This window comes from Neoarius graeffei, chromosome 25 (assembly GCF_027579695.1).
Source record: "Neoarius graeffei isolate fNeoGra1 chromosome 25, fNeoGra1.pri, whole genome shotgun sequence".
NCBI classification, from domain to species: Eukaryota; Metazoa; Chordata; class Actinopteri; order Siluriformes; family Ariidae; genus Neoarius; species Neoarius graeffei.
In genome coordinates this window covers 57,819,364-57,832,809 of record NC_083593.1, presented here as the reverse complement: position 1 = coordinate 57,832,809, position 13,446 = coordinate 57,819,364, and the positions used below count along the sequence as shown (strand labels likewise).

Here is a 13,446-nt window from a genome sequence, read left to right as displayed (position 1 = left end):
GACAGAATGTTAACACTGCGATCTCGGACACGCCCACGGACACGCCCAGCTGCTGCAGACGCAGACAGAACGTTTCTGTTCCTCTTTAACTCTCATGGTTTCCTGTTTGCATAAAAAGCGTTTAAAAGTGTTCGTGCTGTTCCTCCGACACAGGAACTGCAGTGATGATGGAGAGAAACAGAGCCTGAGATTTTACACTAAAACAAAACAAAATATAAAAAGTCGCAAAAAATAAAAAACGTACATGAAACTCAGCAACATTTCACCCTACAGACGAGAAAGCAATTCTTCAATTTCTACGCACTACACGTCCAACATGGAGCTGCAATTTCAGCAACGGGAAATGTCCGAATTTATGACTTGAATTTTCTAAATTCTCTGCTAATTAGTGATGACTCTGTAAAGAATCCAAACAAACTCTTTACTCACTGATATTTGTGTTTAGCCGCTAGCTTTAGAAGCGATATATAGCTAGTAGTGTTTCTCATCAGACCTGGAGAAAAAAAAAAACAGGTCATGCCCACAAGTGACAAGCTACAGCATAAATACATATACTTAATTTTGTGTTTATTATTGACATCGTACACTTTACACGCTCACGTGCTACATATTTCCTCAGCCGCGGTGTCAAGTGTTTACGGTTGTTTCTTGACATATTCATGTTGGTTCTGGATTTTTCTGACATCCTGTATAAAGCGACTCCTCATCAGCTCACGTGAAAATCAAACCAGTTGTGTGAGTTACGTGTTAAATTTCATTCTCAGATTAGATTAGCAAAGTGAGCTAACTGTACTAGCCCCGTACCCTCACCAGCGAGCTCCCTCTATGACTTTATTCCACATTTTATTTTCTCGTTTAATGAGGATAAGATGAAAACATAAAGTTCTAAGTTTTTCTTCCATTTTTTTTTTACAGGAACTAATCCCAGCTAGGAAAGAAAGAATAAAGAAATGTCGGACCGAAAGCACGTCTGAGCAGTCGTCACGAGTCGATCGTTTAGATTTGCGTCTTCTTTAGAGCGTCATATAGAAATCATAATTTGTATAAAATTGAGAAACTCTGAATGAATTCCTCAATGAATTGTTGCTGAAATTGCAAATCGTAGCTCTGTGTTGTGGATGTCTGCAGAAAATGAACGCCGTCTGCCATTTTGTCACTTGCTAGCAAGAACGTGTTTCTGCATGGGCCAAAATCTGAAATCATTCAGGACAAAGAAATATTACCCTGGTCGCTTAAATTTCTTAATATTTTATAAAATAAATTTGTCCGGGGGCGGCACGGTGGTGTAGTGGTTAGCGCTGTCGCCTCACAGCAAGAAGGTCCGGGTTCGAGCCCCGGGGCCGGCGAGGGCCTTTCTGTGTGGAGTTTGCATGTTCTCCCCGTGTCCGCGTGGGTTTCCTCCGGGTGCTCCGGTTTCCCCCACAGTCCAAAGACATGCAGGTTAGGTTAACTGGTGACTCTAAATTGAGCGTAGGTGTGAATGTGAGTGTGAATGGTTGTCTGTGTCTATGTGTCAGCCCTGTGATGACCTGGCGACTTGTCCAGGGTGAACCCCGCCTTTCGCCCGTAGTCAGCTGGGATAGGATCCAGCTCGCCTGCGACCCTGTAGAACAGGATAAAGCGGCTACAGATAATGAGAGGTGAGAAATTTGTCCGGACCTCCAGCACAAACTGAAATGCGTGAGACACCGATCTGAACTTTATACTCAACATTTTACTGTTTAACGCGGATAAAAGCGACACGTTGCATAGGCCTCAGATCCACACAGTGACGTGAACACTTGCAAGGAAGTTTCCTGTTCTTGCTTCATGCTGTTTAGAGTATTCAGCCAAGTGTGAGCGAGTGTGTGTGTGTGTGTCTCCATGGATCATGATTTATTTGGCAGCGCAGAGCTCAGATCTGAAACCCATCCCACGCTGATGTTCGGGCTATGATTAGCTCCCGGCTCCGGTTGTGTGTTTATTTTCAATACGATATCTGACCTCCACCAGATCGGAAATTTCAGCAACACAAAAAACATTTTTGCACTAGAGAGGAAAAAAAAAACAAAACAATAACAAAAACCCACATTAATGAGTTATTGGGCCCGTAGTGCATTTTATGTTAAGGAAAGATAAATCATTTGAAACTGACGGTTTAAAAAAAAAAAAAGTCTAAATTTTTAACCCTCAAATATAAAAAATACAGCACATGATGAATAAACAGGATTAATGAATCTCCTCCATGTGACATTTTATGTTAAAAAAATGTAATGCAAAAAGAGGAAAAAAGGAAATCGTTCAATACTGTCAAAAACAAGTTTCTTCCTTTCCTTTTTAATTTTTTTCCCCTTTAAACATAAAATGCAGTACAGGGTGAGAGTTGCACATTATGTTTGAAAAAATTTCAAAAAGGAGATGGGAAGAAAACGTCAAAATGATTTCCCTTTTATAATAACGTCTTTCTTTTGTACTACAGGGTGAACGTTTAATTAAATTCCTCAGAATTTCAAGTTAAATTTTTTTTTTAAATCGGGGGAAAAAGAAGGAAATCATTTCACACGAGTCAAAAAAGTCAAAAGAAGGATCCTTTAAAAAATAATCTCTTTAAACATAAAATGCACTACAAAGAGGAGAAAGTTTCAATTATTTTATGCATTTTGTTAAAAAAATAAATAAAGAGAAAGAAAGAAATCATTTGAGAAAGTGAAAGAAGTCAGATGCTGAAGTTTCACAGAATAGTTTTACAGCCCTGAAGAAGCTCTGACAGGGAAAAAAAAAACCTGTAAAAAACCTGTAAAAACAGAGAGAACATAAACCAGTGTTTGTCACACATCGATATCACGAGAGAAACGTAATAAAACGAGCACAAAAATACCTCGTCCTATCTTTGTTCTATGTTTATAAACCATCATCTCAATCAGATATAAAGTGCAGCACAAGTTCACACGTGGATCCAAAACAACACCCCAAAAAAAAAAAAGTCTCTGATGAGGGCCGCCCTCCTCCTCCTCCTCCTCCAGGATGAAGGTTGTATCTGATCTTCACACAAACTTCAACTTCATCACCCTGAACACGAGTAAGAGACAGCGTAGCGTGTGTGTGTGTTAGGACATCTCCATCATCCTTTGATCTTCTGTTTCTGTGTTCTCGTCTTTAGAGCTCCGCCCAGGATGTGAAAAGAGCCCCGCCTCCAAACACCGCTTTATATGATACTCTGCCACCTGAGAGACAGAGAGAGAGACACACACACACACACAGAGACATGGGGGGGTAGCAATAGCAGCAATAATAATAAATGCAATATAATATATTACATATTATATTTTCTATTACAGTGCTGTTGAATTCTCTGTTCTGATTGGTCAGAGGCTGATTAATATTCCATGACTCTTTGTGTGTGTGTGCGTACCTGTGGATTCATGGTACTGAGAGCGTTCTGGAGTATCTGCATGTCCTGTGACTGGATACACGCCTTCAGCTCCTGTCAAAGAATTAAACAGATAAATAATTCGTTAATGTTATTCTCCTGTATAATAAACATGTTGTGAAAGTGCTGAACACGGTAACACACTCTGTGTGTGTGTATATATACACATGCTTACAGGGGGCAGACTCTCCAGCACTTCTTTGGGGTCGAGTCGGCAGCCGGTCGGCGTACACGGCTGCTCCGGAGTTTTGGGCGTGTCCACTTTGGGTTTCACAGCATACTCCTTCACTCTGTGTTTAAAGGCCTCGAGTTCAGTGTGGAAGACGTCCAAATATCCCTCCTGTCCCGCCTTAAATACAGGTGAAGGAGACAAAATCCTGAGTAGGAAGCAGTGATCAGGCGTGAGGTGTTAAATATTACTGAACTATATCATGGTTTTGTTGTGTTTGTGAGAAACGGAGTGTGACTCACAAACAGAATGATTTATTCATTTATCTCTCAGAGAATCTGACCCACTGAGTCGATCAGAAACTCACAGACTTCTGACACCAAGTTTTTAAATCACATGTACCTGCACTATACGTACTCTAACAGGGTTCTAATCTGATTTCACTGTGGAACGTTTGATTATATGGGGTGTACTTACTTAAGAAAGCTGCGTTTCTGTTTAGTTTAATTATATACAGGACAACAAGATGTTAATTTTAAGTGTCACTTGTTGAGTAATATCTTTTATCTGCCACCATTGTTGAAATAAAGAGCAGAAATCTGTATGTACACTCTTCTCAGGGACTGTGTTCCCTCGTCCCCGCGCAGATCCATGATGGCGTGGTTCACCAAGTTTGGAGTGGAAAAACTCGAGTGTCCTGTGCACAGAGCCATGACCTGGAACGCTGAGTGTGTGCCAGACCTCCTCACTCAACATCAGTGCCTGGCCTCACTGATGACCTTGTAACTGAATGAATGCAAATCCCCACAGCCACGCCCCAAAATGTCACGGTAAGCCTTCCTAGTAGAGCTTATTATAACAGCAAAGGGGATAAATCTGGAATGAGACATTCAACAAGGTCATACCGGTATGATGATCAAACAAAATTTTGGTCATAAAGTGTATTAAAGTGAGACAAAATTAATATTTATTTATTTTGTATTGCTAATGAAAAGTTGCAACCTGCAGTTTGTAAATTCAGTAAAATTGAAATGTTACTCATAAAAATGTGATCTATAAAACACACTGAGCATGTTTTAATGGTGGATAAATCTCTTTTTATTTTCCATTTACTTTATTTTTTAAAAATGGAACCTTCACTTTATTAGCAATGGAAGCTCTGTTCTGTCACAGCTCCCCCTTGTGGTCATCTAACTTTATTACAACTTGTAGTACAGTGCTGTGACGCACTTTAGACTGTTTTCCCCAAAGGGTTCAGTCACAGTGAGCCCATGGTTTCAGAAGGACCAGGGATCAGATCTCTGGATTGTTAGTCAGCTCAGAAACAGCCTTCAAACTTTATAAAACATAAACATACAGAAGCCATGTTAGTCAGAGTGTGTGTGCAGTGTGTATGTGTCAATGTGTGTGCATGTCAGTGTGTGTGCACGCTTCAGTGTGTGTACAGTGTGTGTGTGCATGGTGTGTATGTGCGCATAGTGTACAGAGTGTGTGTGCATGGTGTGTATGTGTGCATGGTGTACAGAGTGTGTGTGCATGGTGTACAGAGTGTGTGTGCAGTGTACAGAGTGTGTGTGCATGGTGTGTATGTGCGCATAGTGTACAGTGTGTGTGTAGTGTACAGTGTGTGTGTATGTGCGCATAGTGTACAGAGTGTGTGCAGTGTACAGTGTGTGTGTGCATGGTGTGTATGTGCGCATAGTGTACAGTGTGTGTGTGCATGGTGTACAGAGTGTGTGTGCATGGTGTACAGAGTGTGTGTGCATGGTGTACAGAGTGTGTGTGCATGGTGTACAGAGTGTGTGTGCAGTGTACAGAGTGTGTGTGCATGGTGTGTATGTGCGCATAGTGTACACAGTGTGTGTGTAGTGTACAGTGTGTGTATGTGCGCATAGTGTACAGAGTGTGTGCAGTGTACAGTGTGTGTGTGTGCAGTGTGCAGTGTACAGAGTGTGTGTGCAGTGTACAGAGTGTGTGTGCATGGTGTACAGAGTGTGTGTGCAGTGTACAGAGTGTGTGTGCGCATAGTGTACAGAGTGTGTGTGCGCATAGTGTACAGAGTGTGTGTGCGCATAGTGTACAGAGTGTGTGTGCAGTGTACAGAGTGTGTGTGCGCATAGTGTACAGAGTGTGTGTGTAGTGTACAGTGTGTGTGTGTATGTGCGCATAGTGTACAGAGTGTGTGTGCAGTGTACAGTGTGTGTGTGCATGGTGTGTATGTGCACATAGTGTACAGAGTGTGTGTGTAGTGTACAGTGTGTGTGTGTATGTGCGCATAGTGTACAGTGTGTGTGTGCATGGTGTGTATGTGCGCATAGTGTACAGAGTGTGTGTGCATGGTGTGTATGTGCACATAGTGTACAGAGTGTGTGCAGTGTGTCTCTACAGTGCGTACATGCACTGTTGTGCGTGTGTGCATGCATGTGCACACGAGTGTGTGCGTGCAGTTCACAGTGTGTGCAATGTGTGTCTACTGTGTGCGTGGATGTGTGTAGTGTTTCCTGTGTGTGGTTCTTACTTTGGCTTTCTGGAAGAACTGTCTGAAGCAGGCGCGAGGGTCCTGCTGCACACTGTGGGCCATCTCCAAGATAAACTGCATGGCTACGGCCTGGTGAGCGACCTGCTCCATCAGAGCTTCCTTCTGACAGATGGAGAGAGAGAAGAGCGTGAGAACACACACACACACACACACACACACACACACACCACCTCACCAGCTGAGTAATAATCATCACATGACCTTTATTAAACACTATATCTGATATTAAACTCTGTGACTGACTGCAGAACCACGAGAACCAGAAAGACCTTCTGTACAAACAACATCTGTCTTTAATAAATAAACAAATAAACAAACAGCTGGTCACTACATTGAAGGTTTTCAGTGAAGTATTGCTATAGCAACTATACACCATTCAATCCATCTGCTGTTTTTATTCAGTTTGTATATATCTGAATATTAATGAGCCTATAACCTTAATATTCTTATATATTTACAGACTTCATAACTTTTAACATCTGTTTATCCTCAAATGTTTTATTCTCAGTTTTACATTTCTTATGTAAAAATATACTATCTTTATCTCACTCATGAACTGAATCACAAATTGCTTTGCGTTCACTATACACGCTCACTACTCAGGGAAGAACCTGATTTGACATCTAGCAACTCCAAAGTGTTCACTTATGTAATAATCTATATTCTAATTCACATGCTAATGCACCAATAGTGACATTGCTAAATAGGCATCCTATTTAGGGAGAAGGATGCAGTTTGGAATGCAGCCCTGAATTCTTATTCAATCTGTCAGATCCCTTTTTCGCGCGCTCTGTTTAGCAGGCTGTACTATTCCGATACCTGACCTCGCGCTGTAGTAATACAACGGTGTCTCAAAGTTATTTTTTTATCCATTATAAAGCCAGGAGGTGCAGGAACATGCGGATGGTCAAAAAAACCTTCTGTTTATTTTTTCCCACAGCTGCTATCAAATAAATCGATCAGTATAATGTTCAACGTTAAAGATTACTTTAAGAAAAATTTCCTTTTTGTGTAATTCTGTCTTTTTTTTTCATTTAATTAAAAAAAATTTTAAAGGTATTTTTACAGCCCTTGTTCCTGAGTTAAATGAAGTCACACGTGATGATGCTCTGTGATTGGTAGACGTCACACAAGCTCATAATTTATTCATGAAATTTCCCAGTTCTTTGTCAAGCCAAAACACTGCACTGTCTGTATGTGATATCTTATTAATAGATAAATAAATAAAAAGATTATGTACCTCTTCAGTGTAGAGACGAAAGCACCACAAGATCAGGTAGTTTGCGGTTTCCTCACAGATCAGGTGGGGCAACTGGGCCAGAAAATGCTGACTGTCGTCCCACCTCCTCAACATTCCTATGAAACAAACAAGAACCAGAGAACACGCAGCATGTGATGTTCCATATCGCAGAGGTGGAATTCTCTAATCTGACTGATTATCATTTCCATAGTAACAGCTCAGTCACAGGGGCCCATAATCTCAGACTAATTATAAACTGATTTAAACATGTTCTTGAAGGAAGTAAAACATTTTACTCGTTGAAGTGGTGAGGTTTTATTGTTAGGAGATGGTTATTTAACATGTATGGAATGAGTCTCCAGCGTCAGCGCCTTGTAACAATTGCGGTGATTTGCAAAGTTTCCCAGGACAGAGGAGGTTTTTACACTTTGAGGTTTTGAGGGTAAAATGACAAACTGTTTTTTTTCAGAGAGAGAGAGAGAGAGAGAGAGAGATATGTTAAAATGAATGGTTTTAGACACGAGTGTGACTTACAGTTAGGTCCATAAATATTTGGACAGAGAACATTTTTCTAATTTTGGTTCTGTACATTACCACAATGAATTTTGAACAAAACAATTCAGATGCAGTTGAAGTTCAGACTTTCAGCTTTAATTCAGTGGGTTGAACAAAATGATTGCATAAAAATGTGAGGAACTAAAGCATTTTTTAAACACAATCCCTTCATTTCAGGGGCTCAAAAGTAATTGGACAAATTAAATAATTGTAAATAAAATGTTCATTTCTAATACTTGGTTGAAAACCCTTTGTTGGCAATGACTGCCTGAAGTCTTGAACTCATGGGCATCACCAGACGCTGTGTTTCCTCCTTTTTAATGCTCTGCCAGGCCTTTACTGCAGCGGTTTTCAGTTGCTGTTTGTTTGTGGGCCTTTCTGTCTGAAGTTTAGTCTTTAACAAGTGAAATGCTGCTCAATTGGGTTGAGATCAGGTGACTGACTTGGCCATTCAAGAATATTCCACTTCTTTGCTTTAATAAACTCCTGGGTTGCTTTGGCTTTATGTTTTGGGTCATTGTCCATCTGTATTATGAAACGCCGACCAATCAGTTTGGCTGGATTTGAGCACACAGTACGTCTCTGAATACCTCAGAATTCATCCGGCTGCTTCTGTCCTGTGTCACATCATCAATAAACACTAGTGACCCAGTGCCACTGGCAGCCATGCATGCCCAAGCCATCACACTGCCTCCGCCCTGTTTTACAGATGATGTGGTCTGCTTTGGATCATGAGCTGTACCACGCCTTCGCCATACTTTTTTCTTTCCATCATTCTGGTAGAGGTTGATCTTGGTTTCATCTGTCCAAAGAATGTTCTTCCAGAACTGTGCTGGCTTTTTTAGATGCTTTTTTAGCAAAGTCCAATCTAGCCTTTTTATTCTTGAGGCTTATGAGTGGCTTGCACCGTGCAGTGAACCCTCTGTATTTACTTTCATGCAGTCTTCTCTTTATGGTAGATTTGGATATTGATACGCCTACCTCCTGGAGAGTGTTGTTCACTTGGTTGGCTGTTGTGAAGGGGTTTCTCTTCACCATGGAAATTATTCTGCGATCATCCACCACTGTTGTCTTCTGTGGGTGTCCAGGTCTTTTTGCATTGATGAGTTCACTAGTGCTTTCTTTCTTTCTCAGGATGTACCAAACTGTAAATTTTGCCACTCCTAATATTGTAGCAATTTCTCGGATGTTTTTTTCTGTTTTCGCAGCTTAAGGATGGCTTGTTTCACCTGCATGGAGAGCTCCTTTGACCGCATGTTTTCTTCACAGCAAAATCTTCCAAATGCAAGCACCACACCTCAAATCAACTCCAGGCCTTTTATCTGCTTAATTGAGAATGACATAACGAAGGAATTGCCCACACCTGCCCATGAAATAGCCTTTGAGTCAATTGTCCAATTACTTTTGGTCCCTTTAAAAACAGGGTGGCACATGTTAAGGAGCTGAAACTCCTAAACCCTTTCATCCAATTTTAATGTGGATACCCTCAAATGAAAGCTGAAAGTCTGGACTTTATGTCCATTATATAACTATAACTTGAATATGTTTCAGTAAACAGGTAAAAAAAACAAAATTTGTGTCAGTGTCCAAATATATATGGACCTAACTGTACATCAAGCTCAGCACACAGGCATTGATCAAAACCCGTGTTTCAGACTGCGATCAAGCCAGAAACTGGAGTACCGTATATATGGCAGTTTATGCTGACTACGGTCACATGACTACGCTACAGATTCGCTGCGAAAATGTTGAGTAGTGGTGTCCTATGGTCTGTTTCAGTATTATACCCCCCCTCCCCCAGGTCATTCACACAGGATGAATGAAATGAAGCTGTGGTCCTTGTGTTATTAGCTTAACTTTTTGGACTAGCCCCCCACAATGGTGCTGGTGCCACTTCAGCTGAGAAAAGACTGGCACCACAAAACGGCTGGTCCTGAAGTCAGTACCACTGATCTCAATGGCTATGGGCGGGGCTACCGCAAGAAATTCACCACCATTTTGATAAAATATTATTTCCCTCCCTGCAGACAACCTTCAAATGCACAATGTAACGACTTTAAAAGTAAATTCATTAAAGGCAATCCAAGCAGATGCTCTTTGTGTCCACCATGATTGTTTCCTGTGACTGTTACCCCGGTAACCTTTCAATGGAAATAACCCCAACTTCCGATATGTAACATCCGGTTCTCAAAAGGCACGAAGGCAGAACCGGCTCTGCACCGGCACCATCGTGGTGGAAAAGAGCTACATGTACTTCGAGGCAGTTAGGTTCTCAGTCGTAAACTTCCTGCACTGTACACTACTACCTCTGCTGCTGCCACCTAGTGTGCAAGAAGATTTATTAGTATTAAACCAAAACTGCAACATGAAACACCTCAGAGAAGAAAAATTAGTCTCGCCAGTATTTTGTCTTGTGATATTCGAGACGATGAAATTCTGTCTCATGCCGAAGGATGAAAGCTTAGCAAAGGGTCGTGTGAAGATAATTCCAGAAAATAAATAAATTACACATCAGGAATGTTCAACTGAAATCACAGGTGGTACTGCAAATCTGTTCCAAAATCATACAAACTTATGAAAGCTTTAAAAATAATAATCACAGAATTTATGATGGTATTTATTAAACACCTGACGACTGTGAGGACACAAATCAGCTCACCAAAATGCTTCAGTTCCTCCTCGTGGCGCTGGACGAACGTTAAGCTCTTGTCGTAATCTGTGTCCATCCCCCTGGGCTTGGGATCGTTTATGATGCTCTAATGGGCACACAAAAATATTGGCACCCCATCAGCAGAAAGCATGATACAGATTACTACACGTACAGAATGGTTCAACATTTTTACTATTTAATTTCTGTTCTAATGAATCAAACTTTGATTAAAATTCTGAATTGTTTGTATTCAGTTTTAAATAAAAAAACTTAATCACGGTTCCTTAGCCACTATATAACAGCCAGAATTTATTATATTTTTATTTATGTGGAAAATCAAGTTGGTATATAGTAAACAAAAACTAAGGAATACTCTGAGCATGCTCACACTTTAATTATTTTAACTTTTTTTTCCAATCACCTGCTTCATATTTTTCCTCATGGTCCATGTTAAATAACTGATTTATAAAAAAAATTTAATTAAAAAATTTTAAAAGGTTTTCTTGACTTGATATTTAAGTTTAGTCAATAGAACTTCCAATGGTGCCAATAATTATGATACACGACCTTCAAAAATTATATCAGTTTTTAAAACCAATAAATACATTTTGCTATTTTTATAAACTTTTTTTTTTTACAAGCAGCCATATTACTGGAAATTTAAATCACTGGTTCAGATTTTATCATTTGAATAATTTAATTTTACATTTAGATCTTAGGTTATTAAATAAAATTTTAAATAAAGGTCAAAGACTCCTGCAAGTACATTCACACGTCTACTATTAATTTTATTTTAATTAAATCAACAGCTTCATGTTTTCCCCTCACGGTCCCTGAAAAAAAAACACACACACAAAATCCCACAGTTCTAGTTTCTATAAGAATTTTAAAAGCAAAATTACTGTCTTGTTAGCAAAACTAAAAAAAAAATCTTATTTCAGCTTAATATTTCACACCAAAATATGAGTTTAATTAATGAAGAATATATCTGAATTAAATTTCAAGTTCAGAAAATAAATACATTTTGTTCAGTTGAATTTGTAGGTGTGGCAATAATCATCACAACAAACTATTGTTTTAAATACACATTTTAGTATATTTTAGATATAAGATTTTTGTTTAACATTTTTGAATAAACTTACTTCAGGGAGAAAGATAACCTTGAACCATTTATAAATTCTTAATTGAAGGCTAATAGAAGGTTTGGTCACTTGGTGGATTTTCATCAACTGTGAGCTGTGTGTGCATGTGTGTGTGTACTTTGTCGAAGCCACCATGTTCGGGGTCCAGTCCGAGGACGGGGTTTGAGCGGGACTCCAGCATGCTCTCCTTCCTCCTCCACTCCTCCTCGGTCTCAGAGAGGTGGGCGGAGGAAGCGAGCGCCTGAGCCCGGGCCTGTTCTACTGACTCTGAACTGTGCAGCTCCAGACCACACAGCCGGTCCTGAGCTTCCACCAACTGCCAACTGGACACGATGGAGGCCTTCACACACCGCTGCTGTCTCTCACAAAGAGACTCCATGCTCTCCGCACTGACCTGAGAGAGAGAGAGAGAGATATCAGAGTCTGCAATGATGAAAACTCAAGCAATTCGGCTTGTTTCTCTATTTCAATTAAAGTGAGTCATAACCCACATAAACCCCCGTATAACTTTGAGCACAGCTGTGTTACAGCTTTATTCACTGCTTATTAGCATGTTATAAAGGCTTCAAACATGTAGACGGCCTTCAAACATGACTCAGGGTTAATTTTGGGACATGACAGAGCAGAGAACAGATGATGATGCTGCAGGTTATTTCTCTCCCTCAGAACCACACACTCCCTCTCCCCCCCCCCGTGGGAGTTTTGCTGCTTTGTAGTCTTACACAAAAATCCCACAATGCACTGCAGCAGACGCTCCTATCACAATAATAATAACAACAACAATAATGTAACAAGAAGTACGGAATAGAGTATGAACTCAGGAGACAGGAGCAGAGAACCCTGTGGGATGTTCTCTCAAGCCCCACCTCCAAATGCAAAACAAAAAATGACATCACAGTTAGCGCTGGTTTGTGACGTCACCACATGCAAACTCTTGTTCGCGTGATGATCAGAATGTGTTTAAAGCAATAAATATGATATTTTCGACTTTAGATTTAAAACGTTAAAGATGTGGCCACCCTGTAAGCACAAAGACCCGGGTTGATCAGGAAGAGTTTCAGTGATCACCGGAGGCGCAGTGATTCTTTATATTTTTTAAATAAGAACAATAAACTTTGCTAACAGTATGGAGCTGTTATGCTAGCTGCATTAACAGGCGCAGAATGGATCAGTTTCAGCTCCTCAGGAAGTGATTACTGATAAATAACTTGTGAACTGAATTGTAATATTTTACCACCATGAAGGAGTTTTGTTTTTTATTTCAAAATAATAAAGTTTAATCTGAAGCCCCTAAAGTGAGTGGATTATAACTAGCTGCTGAGGGGGAGGGGGCGGGAATTTACCTCAAGATAGCTTAGCTAAATTAAGCTAAGGTTGTTAGCATATTTCGTTAGAAATACAGAACTGAGTTAATAATCGGGTCTCAGTGGAAAATGCAGCAGTTGGTGAGAACTTTGTTCGGAACATGACTCGGTTTTGTTCGAGCCGCTACCTCGTGAAGTCGGTTCTGGTGATCAGGGCTCGTGCAGCGGCTCTCCTCAGGCGGCGACTTCATGGCGTTTACAAACCACTCCATCCTCACACAAATTTACTCCTAAAACTTTACCGTGGTGTTAATGATCCCAAAAAGTGGCGATTAACCTCAGAAAGCAATCAAACGCAGTCATTTTTAGTTTCGCATCGCCATCAGCACTGAGGTTCATGTCACCTCAGGAACGGCTGCGTCTCCAATCGCTGCTTAT

At 40.4% G+C, this 13,446-nt stretch overlaps 1 protein-coding gene across 2 annotated transcripts in view; it reads right to left on the bottom strand.

Annotated features, from left to right (window-relative positions):
* Positions 1-1,458: 1,458 nt before the first annotated feature.
* The window catches only part of cdc37l1 (cell division cycle 37-like 1), an 11,994-nt gene continuing 6 nt past the window's right edge, over positions 1,459-13,446 (bottom strand). The window contains exons 1-8 of one of the 2 annotated variants that reach the window (XM_060908979.1): positions 13,197-13,446; positions 11,823-12,098; positions 10,572-10,668; positions 7,358-7,473; positions 6,097-6,219; positions 3,585-3,758; positions 3,392-3,463; positions 1,459-3,203 (exon numbers count right to left, since the gene is read on the bottom strand). The exon at positions 13,197-13,446 is cut by the window's right edge and continues 6 nt beyond it. In XM_060908979.1, the coding sequence (XP_060764962.1) occupies positions 3,087-3,203; positions 3,392-3,463; positions 3,585-3,758; positions 6,097-6,219; positions 7,358-7,473; positions 10,572-10,668; positions 11,823-12,098; positions 13,197-13,280 (1,059 nt within the window). In that variant the 5' untranslated portion in view covers positions 13,281-13,446 and the 3' untranslated portion in view covers positions 1,459-3,086. The remainder of the gene's footprint in view (positions 3,204-3,391; positions 3,464-3,584; positions 3,759-6,096; positions 6,220-7,357; positions 7,474-10,571; positions 10,669-11,822; positions 12,099-13,196) is intronic. The other variant, XM_060908980.1, reaches the window with a different exon arrangement.